Raw genomic sequence first — 25,507 nt, 5'->3', positions numbered from 1 at the left:
TCTAGGTTGATGTAATATGTTTTTTTGCCTCATGTGCGTACTGGCCTTCTGGGTCCTTATCACAATAACCAGGTTGATTTCAGGACTGGAACCTTTTCCACTCCAGAGGCAATTAAAATATAATCAAGCTAGAAAGTTATCCTCCCCCAAAGCCACCTAAAACTGAGCAACTCCAAAATAAAATCAATTTCCATATTTTAGCCCAAATTAAAAAGTAAAAGCTGAGAATTCCCTTTTAATATCCTGAATAATAAATGCACATTTATGTAAAGCTTCCTTTGGGGAATGATTACTATGAGGACAACTTTTCCAATATTATTCATAAATATCACTTTTGTTTTGGTGTTACAGTAAGAATATGGACTTGTGGGAATTGTACTGTCTGTAGCCAGTGCGTCAACAGAGATAATTAATATTGAAGACATGCAGAATATCCAGAATTTTAGATATGTGGTTGGCTGCATTACAAAAAGTAACATAAGAAAGGATGAGTCAAATCTGGTCAAAATCACAAATTGCAAGGACTTAGTCGTTTACTCCATTTTAAGTGAGCACTTTCCTAATGAAAGTTTCATTAGTAAAGATTGCAAGTTCTTAGGCTTTCCACTACAGACTTTTAAATAGCACTTAGAGCTAAAGTTTATCATTATAGCTGTATTTACTACTGCTGCATCTTCAAAGGGGAAATTGGAAAAAAAAAAGTTCAACTCAGCCTGTTATTTTTTATGTACCGATTAGAAAGCAAAACTCTAAAGGGTTTAGAATGGCAGCACGGGAAAACACAGACTACTTGAGAAGCCATTATTAGTATATTTCAGGGCAACCTGGGGGTCATAGCTGTCTATGCATACCACACACACACACACACATACACACACCTTGATAAAGTAACTATGACTGCTGCATCTCCAGCTAGCAAACTATAGTTTGCAAAGGGCATGGCAAACAGGTTACTATCTTCTCAGGGCCTTCCTGGCAGATAACACAGGAGAAGGTATCCAAAGAGTCACCTCTGTCAGAAGCAAGGCTTTCTTATCCCTGTAAAATTAACAGGTTCCTGTCAGGCTTCATGGGCAGCTGATGGACAGGCAGTTTCTTTCCAACTGTCCAAACCTGACTTTTTCCAGAGAGTCAGTATCTGGGTACACAGAATCTTACAGATGGAAAAAGTCCAGAAGATCACTGTTTCTTTCACTTTGGAGTCATGCTAAGACTCGTACAAATATAAAGGGAACCACATTTATGTCCTTGGATGTTCCAAGAGATCTTTTCTCATAATTTGACAATGTCGCAATATGTCGCCTGAGCTTATTTCCTGAGATTACGGTCCCTCACTGCAACTTATCCTCACAGGGACTTAGCCTCTAATTAGGTCTTTTAGTCAATGTTAGAAGAAAGAGAAATGGTGACCTTGAATTCCATGTTCCAAAGAGCTGCACATAGTAAGTCCTCAACAAATACAACATCTTCATCTGACAACGAATGAGAGCTAGCTTCAACTACAACACTAGTGGCAAGACAACTTCAAGGGCGATTTGTTACTAGCCAGTAGACAATGAAGGGAGACCAATTCACAGAATGAGGGAATGGATTCAATGCCACAAAGTGCAGAGAGGAAATCTCCATGCTGTGGTGTGTTTTTCAGAATTCGCCATCTTGGCTGTAATTGTTTCTCTGCTTCCTCATATCCTGCAAAAGAGAACTACACTTCTTATAGAAAAAAATATTGAAGGCATGTGTTTTTATAGATTTAAAGTGAATAATAATAGAATTACACTCAAGCTTAAATATTATTTTCAAACTAAGAATTCAAAAGATGTTATTTTCGAGAGACCTATGACTTGAAGTTTTTTTCTGCCGTCTTTTTTTTTTTTTTTTAATCGCATATGCTGGTTTTGCATTTTATGTTTGTGGTTAAAAATAAGATTCTTCCCAAACAATAAAAAACAAAAATGCAAGCACAACAATTACACTGACCCTATTTCTTCAGCATTCTTACTGCTTTCTCAACCAAAATTTATTTAAGGATTGTTTTATGACATTCAATATTTCTGAATCCTGTGGAGGGATCCACAATGCAAGGGAGAAATATTTCTGGTATTAGATACATTAAGGATCTAAATAATGCTATTTCCCAAAGCAAAAATGGTTAGTTCTTAAATAGTTCAGAGAAAGGGAATATCTCAGGGGTTGGGGGCCACACAGGGAGAAAAAAAAAATATATATATATAAAACACAGAGAGAGAGAGATATTAATATAGAGAGACAGAAACAGACACAGAGAAAGACAGAGACAGGAGAGAAGCTACCAGCCTATTAGGAGCACTGACACTACATAAGTGTTATTTCTTAATGAATGTACAAGGAACAGCATAAATATTACCATTAAGCAGAGTGGAAGTGAACATCCAAAGCAAACTAGCTGGCTGAATGCTTTCTTATTTTTTGTTCTTTTGTAACAATTTCATTTCCAAAGTGCTTGATTTCTAACACTGATGCTCCAGAGCTATTGTGAGCATACTGCCTGAATACTTAATGAAGTAAACAACAAACAAAATGGCTTATCTTTGGTGCCCCCAGCTAGCATCCCAAACTGGATATAATTAAAGGTGTGAACAAGCAAGCAAGGAAGTAATGAACCTGCAAAGTCAAGGTTCTGAGAAATTATCGGGCACCCTGCACTGCACCAGTTCAAATTTATCACTCATTATCTTTTATACCAGCAAGGTGCTGATCCACATGTTGGTGCCCCTCTTCACTCTTGTCCTCAAGCCAATTTTTTCTTTCCATTTCTAGATGATTAATTTATGAAAATTATTGCTTGTGACAACTTCCACCCACCTACAGATCACCTTCTTTTTACCCATAGAAAATCACTGACCTATAAAAGTCCTCTACCCTTAAAATATGCTGAGAATTAAAAAACAATACCAGGATGCTCCTTCTCACACACACTCACACAAAAAAGCATCAGATATTAAAACACAACCACCCTCCTGGCTCCTTGTTTTTAACCAATGACTAAAGATGATGTTTAAAACCTCCCAAAGAAAACATTCTTCTATCTATACACACATTTTAATTTGAACCCAACTCCTAGAATGAAAGTGCAGCTTCTAGTTCACAAATTTAAGTCTGCAGGTTCTGGGTGTATTTTTTTTTTTAGTGAATGTTTGAAGTCGTATAGCTCTCTAGTAAGAGAAATCTTGGAGTTTGTGAGGATTTAATCCACTTAGCAGAAGCCAGCCCAATTTGGTTTTCTTTCTATTTTCGATGCAAATGTGTGTACTTATTTGGTAATACCAAATATGGATAGTCTAAGACAGGTGCAGGATTCCAGAAATACACTGACTTACATGCACGCACATGTACTTACACAACACACACACACACACACACACACACAGAGTTTCCCTTTCCAACATACACATACTTACCACATATTTATCAAATGAGTGAGGGACTGGATAGTAAATGGTAAAGACTACTTTCAAAAGGGGAACTGGCTAATTCAGTGCACCATGGTCCATCGAGTGGAAAAAAGTAAGATTAAAAGCTTGAGAATATTTATGTCCCTTCATACCCCCAAAATTCCCAATGACATTGGGAAAAAATACTGCATTGCAGCATTTGCCAGCGAATACTCATGTGTCTAGCATCTGCAGGCCAGCTCACCAACAAATGTACATATTAAGTGTCCAGGCATATAAATTAAGTACCTGGTAGCCACCGATCATTAGAATGGATGAAGAAATGTGTCAAGGCCAAAGTTCTGTTCACGCACAGTGACCTCTATAAAGACCGCCCTTCCTTACTCACAGCACACACACACAGAATTTGCTTCATTATTTTAAAAATTAAAACAAGGCAGTAAGATGCCAAGGGCTAATTGAAGCAGCCTATCTCCGCATGGAAGGAATCATATTTAATCTACGCATAGGAAGAGAATGCATCCACAGGGAGAAAATAAGTGCAAAGGGAAGAAATCATACCAAAGAACCAAAGAAGAAATCAAACCTGCTGGCCCTGAGGAAACCCCTTCATTGCTCATGCTAACTCTTGAGAAAAACCCCTCAACTCACCCACAGTTCTTTTAGAGATAGAACACGTATGCACACAAAGCATGCAATTTTTTCTAGACTTGACTTGAAATTTCACATAGATGATCCCCAATAGAAATGCTGAGTTTAAAGTATCAGAAGTCTACCATGTTCTAAAATCTAGCTGAAAATTGAGTGTAGAAGAAATATGCAAAGGTCCAGCTCATGTTTTCTTCCTCTTTCCTTAAAAAAAAAAAAAAAAAAAAAAAAAGTCTATTGTCATTAGCATTTGGCTTTTCTTGAATATTCAAAGGACAAAAAAAGAAAAGGATTCTAGGGAAAGAAAAAAGTTTTAAGGCTTTGAAAAACCATCAAACAGAAACAGTTCATCTGTGTGGCCAGGAGGATGACTTGAATGAATGGCAGCGAGGAGTGAGTGGGAATGAACTCAGAAATTCATGGTTAAAGTGGTGAAGATGCCTTTTTTTAAATGAGATATTAAAACAGTTTGTAAATCAGTGTTTCTAAAAGTGATTTTTCAGCTATTTCCCTATCTATGTTCATTTTACCCTTTAATGATAGACTAAATGACTTAGTCATAATGTTATAGTGAGATCTATGGACACCAATAATCAAAACTCTGATGTGATCTAGCCAGGCTTTTAGTTTTGTTTTTTTTTTAAGAAATATTTACAATCAGATTTTCATTTCTTAATAAATGCACACTCAATCTTGTGATTCGATCAAGGCTCATCTTCACATGCAGGTACAGTAGACATTAATATTTTTAAGACAAAGAAGGTCAGCAGTAGAAACACGTGTCTTTTTTTTTTTTTTTTACAAACCAAGTCAGGGTGACAGTCTTATGAAAATTATTTCCCTAACTAGAAAAGGTGGAAAATTCTTCGAAAAAACGATCACCAGAAACCTATTCTATTTTTAATAGTGACATATGTTTGTGCACTCATGATATGAGGGCAAGGTTCAAATGAGTAACAAAAATGTTTATTTATTTCTTCCTTAGGAGTCAAACAATTTTTTAAAATTCCCCAACAAAAAGATTAAACAAAAAAATGCATCTTCAAGGAAAAACAGAATTGGGGTGGGGAATGGGTGGGTGAGGAGACTGGCCCCGAAGAGAGTAAAAATTAAGAGCACTCTCAATATAGCCACTTGTATTTCCTAACCTTATTGTGCATTTCAATATTTTAAAATCTCTCATTTGGGGGCTTCAAACTAGCTACCTGATCATGTATCTAATTTGTCTTTCAGGAAGAAACTGTAAGAGATCATCAGTTCAGTTTTAATTCTGCCTCCTGTTCACCTAAGTACTATATACCTTTCAGTCCTTCTGTTATCCACCATCATGTAAAAGAGACTACTAGTAAAACACAGGTAGAGGAAAAATCAAGCGATGCCTGTCACTCAGCGCACGCATGGGTCCCAGACAATCAGAGATACTGAGAAAAAGGATCAGCTTTTCACTCAGTTTATGCCAAAAGCTGCACCAGGACCAAATGCCAAATGGAAGGCAGAGGTTGCAAGGGTGCAGCCTGAGCCTGAGGCTAGAGAGAAGGGTGAAGGAAGTGAAGCCAAAGGCTGGAACACAGTTTTCTCTTTATTTCTTAAAAAGTAATTTCTACTTGGGATATCAAATGAGAGATACAATGAACTCCCGGAACTGTGGTATCAACATTTGATTTAGTAAAAATTACCAGTATCACCTAGCACGAAATCATTGCTTAGGGTAAATCTATTCTACCTATATTTCTCCTATGGATATTTGCTGGAAATTTCTAAGAAATCATTTGCAGAACCTATCAGCTGTGGGAGTTCACTATTATGCTTCCGTCAACTTCATTCAATATAATTTACATTTTTTTCAAATGGCCTCACAGGATTCCTTGCGATTTTTTGCACGTACAATTTCACAGCAGGGAAAAGGAGGAAAGAGAGAGAGAGAAAGCAAGATTCCCTACCCTCCCTTCCCCCTCTCCATCTCTCTGTTTCTTAAAGCAAAAAAAAAAAAAAAAAAAAAACCCAGGGGAGACAGAACAGATGCTTAAAAATAGATTTCTAAAAATCACTGTAAACCAGAGTTAGAAATGTAATTAACACCTATGTATAAAGAATAATTAAAGTTGGTCTGGCCACAAAGAACAGCAAAGATAATCGAGGTCCTGTCCTCCCCCCCCCCCTTTTTTTACACTGTTTGCAGTGTGTTCTCATGATAGCCACCTGCTCCCTACTCGGCTTTTCCTCTGTTCGTTTCCCCGGCAACCTTTCATTGGGTTTTCCTCCCAGCTATCGCTTTCAGTTGGGCTGCTCGGTCTAATCTTATTTGTTTTACACCCATCAAAACAAGCAGCCAGACAAAGGCAATCCTCTAAGAATGGGGAAAAGACCACAGCTTTGTTATAACATCTATGCAGAGCAAAAAGTCCTCCCCAGGCTTTTCCAACAAAATATAAGTGAGACGGATATGAATTTACAGCCTTTCCCCTATACCAGCTTTGAAACCTTATGGAAGCTATTGCTAGTGAAAATTCAAAGTCAAAGTGGGCACTCTGGCATCTGATCGTGCCATTTTGTGCCGTATCTCCAGGGTCAACATCAGGCGACAGGAGCGGCACTCAAGGAGTTTCCCTGATTTTTTTTTCCCCCCAGGAAAAAAGATGATGCTAAATATAGATTTACTACTTTGGCAAAAAGGTTTTCCACTTCCCCTTTTGCATTCAAAAGTCCTGTTTCACAATTGCATCTGCTGGTACTGAACCTCACCTCCTCCACCCCTCATTGCCAGCCTTCCCATCACTCCTATCAGGAGACTGAAAAAGAAATGTGCCTTTAACTTTAACAGTCGTGTAATTCTGTTGAAGGCTCACAGAGGCGGTGGACACGCCAGCCAACAGCAAACGGTGACATTGTGGTTGTCAAAAAGACACCAAGCTTGGTTAGCTAAAATGTGTATTCGATGGAAGAGGCAGTGTGTGTGCCTGTGTGCATCATGCAGTGCCATTACACTTGGAGATGGATTCTGGTTTTCAGAAAAGAGAAATACTAATAAACACACACACACAAATGATCTGCACAGTGATTTACAATGCACAGTCCACCATCCTTAACACAGCGCGCGCACACACACACACACACACACACACACACACGGTTGGTCTCTGCTTCCTCTTTTCACTTACCATCTTCAAGCCATTCCACTCCATCTGTGATCAGAAGAAGATGGACCCTCACACAGTGTGTCAAAAGCAGAAAGGAATGTTATGTAAAAGCTGACATTCCTTCTTACAGAGCTGCTGCCCAGAGAAGGAAGCAACAACTCAACACGCCAGGCACCGCTACACATACAAGCCGCCTCCTCTTTTTTATGAGGTCATGACAGGAAACTCTTTGAAATACAAGATGCAGCATTTACTGAAGCCCAAATAAATCACTCTCTTTGCCGTTTTGACTGCGCAAGTCCCCCGAAACACACTGCCCATCTCAACGCTCAGTATCCAGGAGCTGCCTCTTGAGGTTTACATTTCCAGCACAGAAATGGAAAGAACCCTAACCCTGGTACATTTACCCCCAGCCCCACAAAACCCAGGCACGCAGCACCCCCGCACCCTTACAAAAAGAAAACCCTTCTTTTGCTATTATGGTCTCCTGTACTAGAACCTCTCTCAAGAAACCAGCACATATTTCAATCCACCTTCACCCATCCCCCACCTCCTGCCTTTATGTTGAAGGGAAAATTGACAATGACCTGTTAAAAATGACAATCTCTTTCCCCACTGCTTTTCAATAGAAGACCCTAGCCACACTCTACACAAAAGAGATAGTAAACGTAGGAACCAAACAGCGGCAGAGAACTAAACTCTTGTGCAAGCATAAGACTGGCCAAGGTGTAGATGCTTTTCTTCCCTCCAGCAACACAAACAACAGATTATAAATCTAGTCATACCTACCATAACCATTCTTATTGGCAAATATTGGGTCTCGCAGGGCTTCGACTCTTCTCTTAAAATTTGCAAAGGTTTCAAAATATATATTCTAAATGACTACTATTATTATATATATCTTAAAAGATCCACAAAACACAGTGTGGATGATTGTAAAGTAAATCAATTATTTGGGGGGAGGGAATGGGGGAGAAAAAGAAAAAAAAAAAAAGAAAGAAAAGGAGCAGTGAGCTGAAACCCCCGATTCTAGGATGTAGATAAGAACAACTGAACAGAGCCTTGCTGAAATTGGCTCGAAGCTTCCCCTTTTTACATCCATTTATGGGACCATCTGTCAGCCAAAGGCAGGATCTGATTGGCTGGGGCAACGAAGGGAGGCGTTGCAACATCAGGTGCTATTTAAATTAGCTACTGCCAGATTGACGATGTTAATGATTTGGTGACCTCTACAACAACAGAGACCAGATTTCTGAACTGCTTCTTGTGTCTGGTAATTAAGGCCAGGCTGAGGCAACAACAGCCATACTTGTATTTTTTACCTTTTCTCTCCTCCCAGTTCAAAAGTACTGTAACAACTGCAGGTCACTGGCAGCTTGCAAACCTTAAGGGGGGAGTGTCCTCCCTTTCCTCAGTTCCAAGGGCTGCCCCACCCCACCCCTCTGAGGGAAGCTTCTCCTCATATAGAATATTTTCAACCACCTTATCTTTCTCGACAGTTGCTTTCTAGAGAAATGCATATTTAATGATGTGCCTCTAGGCTTAAAGACACAACAAAAGCACTTTAATGTGCTAATACATCTACATTCTAACTTTATTATTTCCTAATATTGTGGGGTTTTAGTTAGTAATGCTCCTTTTACAGCTAACATGGCCAGCCTATCAAAAGAAAGCAGTTTGAAATTGTGCTTGCTCCATGAACTAGGTTCATACAAGTTTGCTTCAGAAAACTATTTCCTAATAAACAAAAACAACAACAACAACAACAAAAACAAGCTGGAGGGAAAGTGGGGGGGCAGCTGTCAGCTTCTACCTTTCTGCTTCCTGTCTGAGCTTTACAAAACAGAGAATGATGAATGATGTATTTAAATGAATTTATTTCTCAACGTGGATAGGGGCATGATCTGAATTTTTAAAAATCCACTAACATACTCTCTTGCTTTCCTACTGCTATGGAGCAAGGTAAAATGTGCTTTAGACAACTGCCTCATTTCATAACCGGTACGGCGATCTCATTTTGCTTAAGTGAATGTGTGATGATTTTTTTTTTTTTTTTTTTGCTTTTCTCCTTCAAAGGATATCTTTTCTCTTTGGCCTCTTAAAAATCTTGCTAAGAGGCACTTAGCAAGTGTACGATGATGTATATAGTTTGTCTGCTTACGTTATACATTCCATAAACTCCACACTACCAAACCTTCAGTAGTACAGTCTTTTTGTTCTGTTTTGGGTTTTTTAAGTGGCTTTCCCGAGGAGTGTGTGCTTTAACTCCTATCCAAAGACTAACTTATCACCATTTATTCAATTCATAATTTTATCACTTTCTCCCTAAGTCCATACTAAGGGAAATAAATATTATCAAAAGCATAATTCAACATATTCTTTAATCTTTGGCTGGGGTCAACAGCAAGATGGGACTAGGCAGAGTAGAAATAGAGGCTGAAAATCATGCTACCCTGGGTTTCAAAGCCCAATAACAAATGGGTCTGTGAAAAATTATTGGAAGACAGCATTTACATTTTTAAGAATTAAAATGATTGTCTTCAAGCTACTATTTCATGAACACACACACATACATGCATAAATACACACACGTTGAAAAATACAGATACACCACCGTATGTTGTTGGGTATACTACGTGAATTATTGGACACGGCTATAAATAAATTCAAAATAAAAATACATGAAATAGAAAAGCAGAGATGTTAAAACTATAATATTCTCAAGTAGAAAAATATGGAATTAAGTAAACTTTTAAAATAATTTCTTTTGCGACTGCAGAGAGTCCGGACAGTCCTACAGTATCTGTTGAACTGTGTATTAAAGATGAATTCACAGGTTGAGGGTTCTAAAGAGCTAAACATGTGTACACAGGGCAGGTACAGGCATCCCAAACCAACAACAGCCACTCTCAGTGTGAGCTCACCAATATCAAAATATTGTGAAAAGTACATGAAAACACAAAGCTGACAAACACAAAGGCAGCTCGCCTCAAACAAAATATTTACTAAGTATTTCTCTGGATGTTATACAAGAAAGAGTTTCTTAAAACCCTTTTCTCCCATCCATACTAATCTCATTACACTTAGTGAGCCATGAATTAACATTAGGTTTATCGAAAGATATTCTGGTCACTTTTCTGAAATATTAATTGTATATTACAATATAAATAATTAGCTGGTTTTGCTAGGCTAAAAAGACCCCCAAAATCCATGCACTTTGTGTATTGATCACTTCTCCAAAAACCTCCACTCTAAAAAGTCTTTCAACAGAATCCTCAAACAAATGCACAAATGTCCTCAGAGGCCTTTTCTCCAAAGACAAAGGCAGAATCCTATTGTTGGGAAAAGTCAACCTTATTATTGCATTTCCAATAGTACCATTCATCTTTCAGAGTGAGGGCTGACCGCTACATCAGTGGTGTGACATTTGTAAAGCAACAGATTCTCAATATATTATCTCAAGGATCAGGCAGGCGAGTCTCCCAGTCATGCATGATTTTTTTTTTTCCGCCACAATCCACCACCACAGAAAGAAACTTGTCTTACTCAAGCAGCTAAGGCAACCTAAAAATGATATCCCGGAGCTGTGGGGTTGCCAGCCCCGCTGTATCCCTCTTACCATAAATGAGCAGTTTCTTGACTCATTAATAACAATTTCCCTTAAAAGAAGTAATCTCATATCAGTCAGCCCCTCGCCACCATGCACACATCCCAAAGGTTGCAGATATCGCAGCATCAGTCGCCGGCAGCCAGCTTTCCCACACAGAGTCCAGATGGACTGTACCAGAAGCCAATTCAGCGTTAATAACTACCTACTCCGCGCAGTAGAGAAGCCTTACGTGGGACAATGGGCCAGGAAACAGCAGCCGGCTGAAACTGCAAATAAAAAAAGACAACCAAAATCTCCAAAAGCACCGAAAGGAAGGAACAGAAATGGAAGCGTGAATTGTTATTTCCTTGACTTCCATGAGAAAAAAAAAGAAAAAAAGAAAAAAAAAGAAGAAAAGAAAGAATCCCTCATAAACATGGCGGGGGGGGGGGGATGAAGGGGGGGAACCAGATGCTGCCCAGAAAAAAGTGACAAAATATTACCTCATTATTTAACAAAGCAGCATTAAGCGTCCTGCTGATTTCAAACATCTTGCCACAGATTTTGTTTTAAGAGAAACAGAGAGAATCCTTTGCAAAGCACTCCTCTGCAAAGGGTTCTTCAATTTTCTTGCGCGCCACGAACAGTCAATATATTATTTCCCTAGAGTTCGCACATTAAAACCTCTAGTCAGTGAGCTGAATTTTCCCCTTATCTCACACACAGTAGACTCCTGTTCTATGCACTGCTCTCTTTGCAAGAGCAGCCTGCCCCAAACATGGCTGGTGTTTAAACTACTCTTTAAAGTAACAGTTCACTATATAACCACCAGGTGGGTAGAGTGCACAGATTCAAACGAACCATCTTAAAAGATTGTGGGTTTTGTTTGTTTTTGTTTTTGTTCTCCCCCCCCCTTGCAATAGCTTTTGGGTGTAGGATGTGACACAAGAAATGCCAGCATCCTCATAGGAATCTTGTCTTAGATACCTTGTATCTTGTCAAAATAAATACATAAAATTCTGCTTCCTGACTTCTAGCAAGGAAACAGAACACCATCACCAATTCTATTAAGAACTGTGGAGAATGAAACACAAACAAGCTTTGTTTCACTCAGTAAAGGATAAGCTAGAGAAATCCAATCAACATGGGGGCAGGTGTGGGGGCAATATAAAAACTCCATATTTTCTTTTAGTAAAAAGAGGAAGTATTGACATGTGATTAAAGACCTGAGCTCAAAGTATGCATATAGGGTGGGGGGGAGCAGGTAAAGGGTGTGGGGGTGTGCAAGACTTTCAGGATGCGACTTTTCTTTTGAGTAAAACATTAGGTTTATTTGATATGGTCTTTTATGCCACAAAATAACGAAAAGCTTTAAAAGGAAATTCTAGGCATCTCTTTATAAAACACAATTACACGCATAATTATAAACAACTTTAAGAGTAAACTGATTACATATCTGTCCCCAATGCTGTTCTTTCCCCCTAAGATCGACCTGGAAGTGGAACATTTCTGTCGTATACTATTTTGGATGTATAGCTAACTTGGCATCTCCTTTGTACAATTCTATTCCAATTAATCTGCTCCTCTGCCAGGAGTAAATAGAATGTCCCACGCTGAAAGTCCGAAATGATTGGGGGTGGGTGGTGGGTGGGTGTTAAGAGAATAAAGAACCACCTGGATAAAAAGAAATCTCATCACTTCTATCATTCTATGGTCAGGTTTTAGGAGGGTTTTATTATTTACAGAGATTGCATGCACCATTCTACATTCTCTCGTATCTAAAAGAGAAACCAACATACACAGATACCTGGAATTTTGTTTTCTTGGCTGCACAAAATTAAACCCCTGAAACTTCCACATCCTCTTACAAACACAGATGTCAATACTAGTATTTTCCAGACCATCCAGGCAACATTTAGCTACACACAATAGTGACTGTTTCCTTCATCTTAAGTCAAGGCTGCATCACTTAATACCATTTAACCTCCTCGAATATATTAAGTTTCAAGTGACAATTTTTAACTGGGGAGTGAGAAGGAGGAGTTGCTCTCATCAAATTCTGGTTGTATAAAATAAGCTAATTTGTACACTCACCATATGTCTTAAACACTAATTAAAAAATGTCACTTTCTTCAAACATTAAAATGTAATCAGCCTAGTAAATACAATATTCTCGAGTTTTCTTGCCTTGGTGATAATTTAAAGAGTGTTTATCTCAAGGTAACCTCTCTATTTTGATTACCAAGGAAAGCTTTTGATTTGAAAAGGGGGGAAAAAAAGAGATATTGGGGGCTGGTGGGGAGTGAGAAGAGAAAACCACAACTGTATGTAGCTGCACAAAGGAAAATAAGATGAAGCGGGTTTTTAAGGACCCATAGTCTTGTTACCCTAAGGCAAATCCAGCCAATCAATACCACCCATTGATGGTCTACCATCTGCTATGCTACCCAGCGATGTGGCTAAACAGACCTGTTCCATATGACCGTAGCCGGCTCATTTTCAGTCGATTAGGGCAGATTCAGGGCATTCACATGCAACAGCACAAAACTCCAAGTTTTCTGAGCTGTCTCTTCACACCAGTCCCTCCAAGCACAGCGGCAGACCTTCTCCTGTTCTGGGTATCTGGATTACCTCTCCTTGCCCACTCAATTGAATTAGCAAGATGGGGTGGGAAGGTAAAGTGAACAGACACGCACATATCCACATACACAGAGAGATAATTGCTGGTCCTTCTTCACTGTCATGCAGAAATCGGGAATTCCATGTGCTCTGCTCTAAGATGATTATGGCACACCATTTAAATCGCATCATCAGTGACTCTGGCCTGACATTTTCCTATGGTTCAATTTCTTTTTATCCTTTTCTTCCTCCCTCAAAAAATAAATCTAAACCACTGGCATTTCTTCCTTCAGGGGAAATACAATCAGTACGAACAGACAATGACATGCTATAGTTAAGGGCTTTTGATAAAATTTAAAACCTTATTTTCCTCTGATGAATTGTGATGTTGGTTTTGATTTTTTTTCCCCCTGTAGAAATGTTAAATCAAATTTTAAGAAAAATGCTTACATATCATAGAGGCAAGAAAGATGCACCGACTGACAGAGAGACTCCCCATAGGCCCAGGACAATTCACTGCCGATGTTCTCTTAGAAATATGACCCGATTGTGTGATGCTTTCTTTTTCCTAAGTAGTTTCATCTATGTGGACTGGGGGAATGAAGTAGGAGAATGTTACTGTGGGGGGGGATGAGGCAAACTCTTAAATTGCCAAGTTTACCTGTGCAGGTAAACTACCTTAAGAGTCGATTCACATTTGACCTTCCCATTTTCTTAGTACACTCTTTGTCCTTGTGCCAGACAGAAGAGCAGTTGAAACACATGGTTTCTTCCCAGAATCAATGTTCTAGTTTCCAAATGTGTCTTTGACCAGCTCTTGAAGTACTAGGGTATCTTTCAGGTATGAAAGTTTAAAGGACAAGAAAACTGCCTAGTTACATAATCCTGGAAAGGCAAATACATTTATTTAAGCAATGTAATTTAGGTGAAGGTCCAGTCTGGCCCTTTCACTGATACAGTCTTTATTATAGTCTAAGAAAACACAGCACAGGCAGCAGGCAGACACACGGTGATTCCGAAAGAACTCTGCACTAAGGGACTGGGGCCTTTTTCTTTCAGTTCAGATGAGCTTCAGTAAAAATATAAAAAAAAATTATAAACAAATATAAACTCTAAAAATAAACAGAAATCTTTACAAATCAAAGGCCACCGAGCAGACGAAGTACGGAGTAGCTTCTCATACCATTAAAGGATACAGTGTTTCACCGGGTTAATGCCATGTTGAAAATAATTTAATCTAGGGTGTTTTAAAATTCCAGTCTCATTTATAATTCTGGAACTACAAGTAAAGAAAGAGATGTATTGTAAAAAGTAATTTATGAAAGGACATGAAGGAGGAGGACAAGGGACATGGAAGGTAAGGGGATAGGCAGGGAGGAGAAAAAGGACTAAGGAAATAGCAAGACCTGCAAAATGTGACTAAAACAGGCTCATTTACTGTGTTCCAAACTCCTCACTTGAAATACATAGTCTCATATGACATCATAGTAGTGGCTATTATTATATTGAGGCATTTTCTAGAAAGGTACTTTCCTCACCTGAAAGCAACACTTCATAGAAAAATATGCTTAATAAGTATTTGCTGAAGGAATGAAGAAGATGGGCAGGACTAGAAGAGAGACAGAAGAGATGGAAGGCATGTCCAATTATTCTCGCAACTAAAAATAACCAAGAGATTACTTTGGGATGTGCTTCTAAATGACCTCAATGTATCTCACTTAACTGTCCATTATTTGGAAGCAGAGCAATACACATGATTGAAGCTGCAAAGCAAAATCGTAGAAGGTAGAATGAGCACCTGACTGAGTCCCTATCTCCATTCCCAGCCGTTTCTTCCAAACCCAACAAGACTCTTCAGAGTAGCTGCTCAAAAACACGGGCTGAATGAACTTCTATATATTCTCAGGCCTTTATAGCACAGAGCAGGACTGCAGGCAGCACTCAGTTATGGGACATGACTGAAGACCAAGAATTCCATTTATCATCACCTCTAATACTCTTCCAAGGACTATTTATCTTGACTCCACTAGGGGTCGCTAAATACCTCTTTAGAGAAAAATGATAAACTGGGTTCCCTAAACCAGTTTTCTCATCTGTAAAATGGGCACACTAACACTCCCCTTAAAGTTTGCTGCCCAGATTAAAAAAGATATAGACTCACTGGAGGCAGCACTCTAAATTGTAGCTACGGTTAGCAATGTGGAGAACCGGGGAAAACTATACAAACTAGGACATTTCTACAAAATAATTCAATCTTGTCAAGGAGAGACATTTCAAAGGTGTTCAAAAAGAATTAGAGACTAAGAAGACAGTACTAAGTAGGAAAGGGTAAATGGCCAGTTCTAATTCTATGAAAAATGTCCACCACAGGTTAACTTTAACTTAGTAAATTTGGGCAAGGTTCAGTGTGAAGAAAAAAAGAAATACAAGTCATAGTAATCACCTTTAAGGAGCCTACAATCTGGATGGAAAGAGAATTTTCCTCTTTGTGCACCAACCTAGCAGTATAAGGAAGAATGTAAAAATGATCATATCAAAATAAATGCTGAAGGTTAATTGATGGTAAAGAAGTAGCTTGGAGTCACAAGGAAAGGTTTCATGGGAGAAGGAGGAGACTAAGCTTAGAGGGTGGCAAGTTTATTGGTGAACTGAATGTAAACACACATGTTGATTCTTAACAATGAAAACCTGGAACTTAAATGTTGTAATTCAATGAATGTTACTTCAATTTTAAAAATGCTAAGATTTGTCTAGGAAATGCAAGATATTTTATGTAAGAAGAAAGGAGATACTGACAGCTAGCTTATTTTTGCTAGACTGTCCCCCTCCAAAGTCTCTAAATCTACTCTAATCTCTTCCATTTTTAAAGTCATAATAAAAGAATATCATGATGTGAAGAAAAATACTGGATGGTTTCACTTGTAGCAGGAGCATAAAGGACGGGGGTGGGAGTGGGGGGTAGGGGGTGAAGGGGGAGTAATAATAATGAACAAATATATATCAGAGACATTTTATGGGGGTGGAGTGGGGAATGGGATCAAAAATGGGGGTGGGGGTAGTGACGGGACTATGGTGATGGCACATGGGTGAGTTGGTGATGGGAAGCCCACAGGGATTACAGCTGAGATGGGAAAAGGCACAAAATGATATGAAAAGAAACCATTATATTAAAAAAAAAGGAATATCATGATGTGTTGGCTATGGAAGAGTACTACTCTTATTCACTATTGTACTTTTATAAAAGAAACAAGAATAAATATTTGAACACCTATTATACATCAGACATTTTGCCCACATTTAATCCCCTAACTCCGAGATTTCCAATGAGGAGCCAGAAAGTAGAGAATTTTAATGATTTTTCTCAAGATCAAACAGTTGGCAAGAGGCAAATTTAGGTTTCAGACTTACATATGTCCACCCTTAGTTGATTTTCTGTTCAGTATAAACAAGACCTTATCTAAACAAGTGTAGATCTACAGACATTAAGTCTTACTCTGTTAGCCTATACTCAAAAACCAACCTTCAAAGTCACATTGTTGACATATACTGACATTTAAAACAAGAACAATTAATAAAGCCAAACAACTATGCCTGCACTCTCTGTAATCTTCCACCTGACTCTCTGATCCACACCTCTATTTTGTGGTGTGTGTTGACTCCAACTCCATCTTCTGACGTGGAAGAAAGGGGGTCTGATCTTCAGATGGGATTAACTCCTAAGGCCTAAAGACATGAAGCTTTGCAAATACTTTCTGAACTTGATTTATCAAAAATGTTAACTGTGTGTAGGCATCTAAACTGCAACAATTTTCAAAGAAAATTTGATGATAGGTGATATTCAGTGAATTACAGTTTGTTACCTTCACACTGTATGGTGAGCTCGCAGGGTAGAAATTGTGAGTTATTTGCCTCATAGCCTCAGTATGAAGGATTTCCGTACCTGGCACATAGTGGGAACTCAGTAAAAGAACATATATGTTTCCAAATAGTTTTGAAAAAAGTAGTTTAAACAAATGCATAGGGCACCATTATTTGGTACTTTAAAAAAAAAAAAGCCCCGTTTTTAAAGGTTGGTCATGAGCAGAAACATTTCTCTTATGGTCAGGCCCTTCCTTCTGCCTTAGCCAGGGAAAATCTACATTCTTTCTAAGCCCTGCCCTTTCTGGCTGCCTACTTTGCCTTGTCAACCTTCCTATGTCCAGAAAGGTTGCCTTCCCTCTCTATGGGAGGTGAAGAAAAAAACATGAAAAACAAGAGCGACATGCTACATAACTGTCAGGAAGAGGCAACTCTCCACTTGACCCTTTTTACTTCTTCCCTTCTCTGGCTCTGAAGCTGGGGGAATGATTTAACTACTTTTAAGCAGAAGAGTAAAGTTACACATTAGTGCTGAGTAGCTCATTTCCCTTAGCAACTCCTTAGCAACGGCAGCTTCAAGTTCAAAATACCTCCTTGAAAAGGATCACATCTTTAACGAAGAAGAGTGTTTTTTTTTTTAATGTAAGGTTTTTGAACAGAACTTTTAACATTACAGCCTTCCAAACCTTGTAGGCGACAAATACCTATTTTATGCTAAGCTTTTATGATACTAGATGGGCTTCTGAGAAATTTCAGTTCCTAGAAAAGTCCTGGTCTTCCTCTGAAGTTATTCCCAAATACATTAACTTTTATTTTAGCAAATCACCACTAATCTTGGTTACTACAAAAATCACACTTCAATTCTTTTAAAAGACTTTTAAGTTAGGTTTTTGCTGCCTTTACATTGTAACAATGCTGGCTGGGGGAAAATCAAGTTTTGGAGGAGAGTTTAGAGTTTGTCCCAAATGGAAAGTCAGGTTAGCATCTTGTTCCACCAATATCCAGTCTGATCATCAGTTATTCTGATACAATATACAGGACTGGAGATGGTTGATTAAAATCAATAGTGCCAAGGACTTTGATCAGAACTTTGATCAAGTTCAGTGGCATAATATTTAAGGTGGGGGGCAATAGAATACTAAGGCTGTGAAGATTAAATGAGATAATATGAGACATATCATAATGTATATGAGAGACACACTGTTAAGTATTCAACAATTTTAATTATTTTTTATATAAGGGTGAAACGCATGAAGTTGTTTCTAGAACAATACTATCAATTTTAGGTTTTTTTATCCTCCTACTTAAAAATCCTTCTGTGATTTTCACTACATATACCCAATCCAATTAATCAGCATGACATGCAAGGCTCTTTACAGTCTGGCTTCACTGAAGTCTCCCAAGTCCTCTGGGATGTTCCTTTTCATACACAGAACTCTAGACATGGCCGTATGTTCTATATCGATTGGCCCTTCTATCCCATTGGTTCTTGCTGTTTCCTCCATGTGGAATGCCTTTTTTCCACGGAAAATCATTCCCATCCTTCAAGGCTTCAACCTCACTAAGCAAAATTAGCTGCTTCATTATCTGAGCTTTGACTGTAACTTGTTCTTCCCGCCTCCACAGGGCTCATGTGAGAGTATTTCCATCTTTGTTTACAGCTCTGCCTCCCCCAGCTGTTTCCAAGGTTCTCCAGGGCAAGGGTCATTCTTATTTTCTTCCAGCTGAGCACAGTGGCTGTCTCATAGTTGGTGATCTGTAAATATTTGTTAAAGTAACATGAATATATACATGTGGCAGGCTTCGATAGGGCCACTATTAGAAAGAAATGATAAACAGATGAATCCCTCCAAAATTGCATTTGGAATCTACCCCTCCACACAATCATTTTTTTTTTCTGATGTGATAAAACTCTACTAAAGGAAGTGTTTAACACAGAAATCTAAAGTGGAAGTCAGTCTTCCAGACAAATCCATCAAACAGAAGTCACAGGCTTCACTAGAGACTTTGCTTTATTGCTAGAATGGGAATGATGTGGCTGCAACCTTATTTAGTGAATGTAATGTGAGGGTTGCGCTTCTACAACTGGAGAGGTCTTCAGGATGACGTGGAAGGAATGGAAAAGGGGCAAGGACTTGAGGTAGCCTGGAGTGTGAATTCATCATTGGTCCACATTCCCATGCTCTAATGCCAGCAGGACTCCAGAAAAACCATCCGAAGTACAAGTGTTTATGAGAATAGTGCGTTTTAAATATTATTGAACTGTTACTGCCTATATAGGCAGCAATATTTATTATTCAATATGTGTATATATGTGTCTATAACTATATCATACACACACACTAATTAGTTTAAAAGGAGAATAATAGTTTTGTACTCTAAGAGTATCAGGCTATTATAACTCCAGTGGATTTCATTTCAAACCTTTCAGACTTTTCATTTCAACCCTAGTGCTTTCTATTAAATAAAAACTTATGAGAATTCTGAATGTATAAACAAATAAAACAGTTCTTTCTTGGGGAAAGAGGTGGGAGTGAAAAGATGAGGGTTTTACCACCCTGGGGGGTTCAGCCTCCTCATTTATGCAATGTGCTTCAAAGCCAGTGGTACTATCTACCCAAGATTCCAAATGGAATGTCTGTGTCTGAGGCTTCCCAAGACAGAGGATAATAGTGCTTCTTCTTCTCATATGTTTTATCTACCTCAAAACTTCAAAATTAACCTACTCCCCATTCTTTCCTTAAATAAACTCAAAGTACAGTAGTCAACAAGGGGCCACTCAGGGTCAATGGCACGAGTTGTACAACTACTCATCTGGGACTCAGAAAAGAAGCCTGGTATTTTGATCCTGTTCTTGAAGATCTTCTCTTCAGTCAAGGGAAGTTGTCTGTAAGTTTCTCAAGAGTCCTGCCCATCACCCAGTTAGAGAGACCCTCTCCCCTTAAACTGTCTTACAACTAACTCAAGTCTCTAAATCTTTCTCCTGGGTTATTATTATCAATGTAGCCTTATGTCCAATTTTTATTGAACTCCATTTACCAGCACAGTGACCTTTCTAAAATTCCAATCTAACCACATTACTTCCTAGATTAATATCAATCAATACCCATTCACTCTTCTGCTGAGATATATATATTTTTTATTCAGAGGCTTTTATTTCCCCCACCACCTTCTCTTACATCTCCTTTGACCTTTTCTCCCATCCCCTCCTTATCCTCAGAAACCTTAATTTGTTTATTAATGTCCACTTGTTTTTATAACTACTATTTTACCTTGTCAAATCATCTGCTATGAAAGTGTTCAATATTTGCCTTTACCAGCCTAACTTGCTTTACATAACTTCCTTTAATTCCTTCCATTTTGTTGTATATGACAACATTTCATCTTTACTTATGGCTGAATAATATTCCACAATGTGCTTATAGCACATTTTCTTGATCCCCTCTTCTACTGATGGGCAATTAGGTCATTCCCATGTCCTAGCTATTGTAAACAGAGCTGTAAATTTTGTAGATATTGTACAGTATATCACTTTTTCAGTTGATGGTTTCACATGGTTTGGATAGATGCCCAGGAGTGGGATTGCTGAATCATGAGATTTTCAATGAAATGTCGTGAAAAGGTAGCCAGAAGGCCTCCAACAGCCTCGACAAGTTTACAGGGCACAAATATATGTGAATTCACAGTCATCTTTTACATGTCTGTTTCTCCTACTAGGCTTGAACTCACTAAAGATGGGCTCATATGTGATTCATAATAAATTACTGTTGAATAAATTCTAAGATGTAACCTCCCCCAAATCAAATTTCCAAATAGCCACTTCTCTTACTTTTAAGGTACAGAAAGCTGTATGTAGCTATTTCATTTGCAAAATGCTTTCACTTAGTAACTATTTTGAGTATTTACAGTGCTAGGTACTAGCTTTAGCTCTTTCAATACATTAACTGAGTATCACAGTAATCCTCTAAGGTAGGCACTACTACTGTTATTCCGACATTAACAGATGAAGACAACTAAGGCAGAGAGAGATTAAGTAACATAAAGAATCATTATAGTCACTCAATACTTACAGAGTGTTTGTGATGCTTTCACACAACCAACTATAACAAAGACAGGATGTGTAGAATCATGTTAAAATAAGACTCAAGGAGAAACTATGTCTTGTTCATCCTCAAGGATCTTTGGTGTATAGAACAGAAATCACATTCAATCACTAACTGATCAGTAAGTATTGAATTATATTATTGAAATCTGATAGTGGAGATTTCTACATCAACCACTTTCCTTGAAAGATATTTGAGAGAAAGGACTCTTTTTTTCTCTTGGTGAAACTCAAGACACTTTTGACAATAAAAGGAGGCTCTATTAATAATGATATTGTGACAGCAGGCATAAACCAGCACTGTTCAAGGCAAATCAAGTCACACATTTCCATTATTTGTGACCAACTTTTTTTTTTTTTGATACCTACTTAGGGTATTGACAAACTCCCTTGCTAATACATGTTAGTATGCTCAATCTTGCTAAGATGCTTAATATAGAAATGTAAGAGGAGCATCAAAAACTAAAAAAAGAAAAGCTATTATCCAGAAATCCCATAGATATCCACACTTTATAATAACACCCTCTAGAAATATATTTGAGAACAACATTTAGGTCAATAAAACTGCATGCTTAAGTTTGTATCTTTGAATGAGCACTCCTTCTAACCTGGAACACAATTTCCCCAGCTTCTTCTGCTTAGTGAACTCATCTTTCAAAGTCAAGTTCAAGTATTTATTCCCATGAATGCATTCAGCAAATGTTTATTGAGCACATACTATATTTCAGACACTAGGCATTCAACCAGGCAAACTAAGTCCCTGCCTTAGTTAGGTTAGGAGCAGAAAATAGAGTTCCATTTTTCTCCAGACAAAATTAGCAGTTCCCTATCTCTCAGAGAATTGGCTCTTCAGCCTACTCTATTCTTTGTGGCATCCAAGACTATGAGTGAGCTCTATGAGGGCAAAAACCTATTTTCACTTGACTTCTCCATAGCTATCACAAAGCTGGGTTATCTAACTGACCTGAAGGCTATGTGCCTTCCCCCTGAGGATGCCTTGCCCTGCTAATATTCCTTTGAACTCACCACTGGAATTCTGATTCTTTTAAGATCATCAAGGAGTTCCTTAGCACCCATAATGCACTGTCCTTAGCTTTGGGTTGGGGGATGCAGCAAGAACAGCACATGGTTCATTATCTTTGAGCATTTACAATCAGACTAGGGCAACCAAGCTTACTGATCAGAACAAGACAAGAGAATACAAAAAAAAAATGGGACTAGATTATGTGTGTCAGAACCAAAACATTTCCTAAGTCCCGAGAATGGAGATGTCACTATGGGTCTAGGAACAAGGATGAATAAAGGCTGTCAGGGTGGCTTTTGGGGTTCCCTTAATATGCTAGGACATCCTTACATGTACCAAATTTCTTTAGGCTGCTATGCTTTTATGCAAGCTGGTGACTTGCCTGGATGCCCCTTATCTCTATGTGTCTGATCTGATGGTCATTAAAATTCGGCTTAAGTGTCACCCCCTTTGTGATACTATCCTTGAAATTCCCAGAAAAGAAATGACTAAGCTTTTGCTGAGGGTCCTACCCTGCTCCTCCCCCCACATGCATACCTAACACACCCTATTCACCCATTTAATTATACTCATCACTTATTTATCTCTGTATGACCATCTTCCCAATGGAACGGTGAACCGTTGAAGGAAAAGACCTCCACTCATCTCTGTATCTCAAGCACAATGCCTAATCGTGCTTTTTGGGGACAGACAGGTAGGTGAACAGGCAGATTGAGTCAATCAGAAAGAGCTAGAGAGTCTCCCTGCTCAAGTTCTCCTAAAAGGATCACTTGGTATAATTTTGAGTGGCTTAGTGAGTTTGAAAGTGAAGAGCTGTGGGTACTAACTTGAATTCGTTTCTCACAGGCTTTAAAGAAGTCCTTTTATCTCGCTGGCCCTCAAGTAGTCTCATCTATTAAATGGGGATAAAACAAGAACTCCCTATCTCATATGAAGATGACGGAGAGCTCTAAATGAGATGATAGAAGTGAAAATGCTTAGAAGAAAATGATTCAAAATAACATAATTTTAGGGAAAAAAAAAAAAACAGCCTGAAGCACAGTAATGTTACCTGGAGAGATTTCTCATGGAGACCAGTACTTTCTTCTCTTTCAAATTGACATGTGGTTGCGCTTTTGCTAGGTCTGTTAACAGAACAAATAGGTGGCAAACCTCTTTGTTGGGAGTCTCTAGGGTGAGTTCCTTTATTCTTCTGCTAGATTGGAGAGCGAGGATTTGTCCTCTTTCTGGGTGTGGGGTTTCAACTTTAGAGGTCTAACCTTTTTTGATGGCCTTGAACTAATTTCGTCCACCATCGATAGAATGGGAGTGGAAAAATCCCCACCACATCTGCCTTGTCAGGGGGTGGAGGAAAGAACTTTCTAAATAGCCTCATTATTGGTCCCAGCTGAATTCTGCTCCTGTTCCATGATGCCAGCAAAAGCATTTTAGTAAGATGCTGCCAGCATCAAAAGCAGATCCACTTACGGTTTCCTGTAAGCGTATCTGCAATGGCAGAAGGTGGCGGGCAGCCAGGTGTGAGCGTGCGTGCTAAAAATCTCCAATACGTCAAGCTGGAAGAACAATTTATGAAATGAAATTCAACGTTCTATTTCTACTCCAAGAACTCAGTTTAAGACACCGGAAATTCGGCTGTGTAATTCGGCTCCAATTCTCTACTGTTTTATGGAATCACAGAATTTCAGAGAGAGAAATGTCTTCTGCATTCTTCTAGTTTCAATGTCCCCCACTGTATCCCAGCAGGACCTTTCACACAAGGGGTCACTAGATTATGCTCATACACCTTCAGTGAGCACATTTACAACTTTTCCAGTAATTGATCCAACTTGAGGGTGACTCTGAGGTCTTGGGGTAGGGCCTGCCATACTCCCACTAAATCCCACGTCCTAGATCCGATTTCCTTTCTACCTGGCCATCCAGCTAGAGTACTGTGGAACTGACTGAGTTCTATCGACTGGAATGTAGGTGGAAGTGATCACTCCTAAGTCTGGCACCAAAACATCTGATAGTCCACCATCTTCTCTTTCTTTCCTTGGCTACTGAGGTTCAGAGGGTGCACAGAGATTCTGTCACTTTAAAAGAGATCAGAACCATTAGGGTGGGGTGGAGGTGGCTGAGTCCCTGAAGGGCTGTGAGGACTGCCTCGGTAGATTCATGCTGAACTACAGCTTAAATGAGACATAACTGTGACTGTGTCACACCCTTGTGGTTTGAGGGTTGCTTGTTAGAATCAACCACCTGTTCTGACTAATATAGGCTATTAATTCATCCCCTCCCCACCCTACCAAATGGTAACACCAGATTAAGTATCTGGAAAGTTCCTTTTCAAAAGCCTCTAATACAGTTCTGCATAGCATTGGCTCCTGAAAAGTGAAAAGAAGTTTTGGAAGAGGGAGGGAGGAGTTGCAGTCTCTTTATGTATGTGAGCTTCCTTTATCCCCTATAATAACAATCCTATGAGATAGACTCATCACTGTTTTAAACAAGAGGAAAGAGACAGGTTGATGTACATAACCCCTGACTGAGCCTGCCTGGCCTCCATTTCCCACTGACCTCAGAATCAGAACCTTCCAATTGCCTCCAGTGGACAAACCTTGTCACAACTTGTGCTTGCCTCCCTGACACTCTAACAGCAGCCTCAGAATTACTGTTGCTATGCTTTCCATGCTGGGACCTCCCATGCCAGGTCTTCTACAGGGCTCTTAAACAGCTGAGTCTCTTGGACACTGGGTTTCCTCGTTCTTCTGCAGGTGGCCTAAGCCCACAGCTGTGAGCTCCTGCCCCTGGCCTCACCAAGAAAATGCACCTTCCCTTGCGCATCCTCACTTAGGCAGGGTGACAAAGAGATATTTCAAAAGGTAATACTTAAGAGACCGTAGAAATTATATCAGTTAAAAAAAAAACAAACAAAAAGAAAACACATACATAACTCTGTTTTTTTTTTTTTTTTTTTTTTTAAACCAGATTACAACCTGTGGAGCGCAGACTGGAATTTAAACTGAAGACCTTCCAAACTGACAATGCCCTATCTCTTCAACTTAATTTGGCCAGTTTTTTAAGAATCTGCACTAATTTGATATAGTCCCATTAGTTTATGTT

At 38.9% G+C, this 25,507-nt stretch overlaps 1 protein-coding gene across 6 annotated transcripts in view; it reads right to left on the bottom strand.

Moving 5' to 3' along the window:
* Positions 1–25,507, bottom strand: part of ELAVL4 (ELAV like neuron-specific RNA binding protein 4) — a 126,917-nt gene that overhangs the window by 71,460 nt on the left and 29,950 nt on the right. The window contains exon 1 of one of the 6 annotated variants that reach the window (XM_004678985.2): positions 11,309–11,408. The exons of 1 other annotated variant lie outside the window; for it this stretch is intronic. In XM_004678985.2, coding sequence (XP_004679042.2) covers positions 11,309–11,356 — 48 coding nt within the window. In that variant the 5' untranslated portion in view covers positions 11,357–11,408. Of the gene's footprint in view, positions 1–7,237; positions 7,587–8,005; positions 8,293–11,308; positions 11,409–25,507 lie in introns of those variants that run through there. 4 more of the 6 variants (XM_012722282.1, XM_012722281.1, XM_004678984.2 and 1 more) reach the window with 4 other exon arrangements.

Source organism: Condylura cristata, unplaced genomic scaffold (assembly GCF_000260355.1).
Source record: "Condylura cristata isolate star-nosed mole 26May11 unplaced genomic scaffold, ConCri1.0 scaffold00008, whole genome shotgun sequence".
Lineage (NCBI taxonomy): Eukaryota > Metazoa > Chordata > Mammalia > Eulipotyphla > Talpidae > Condylura > Condylura cristata.
The sequence above is the reverse complement of the archived record's forward strand: the minus strand, read 5'-3'. Positions and strand labels throughout refer to the sequence as shown.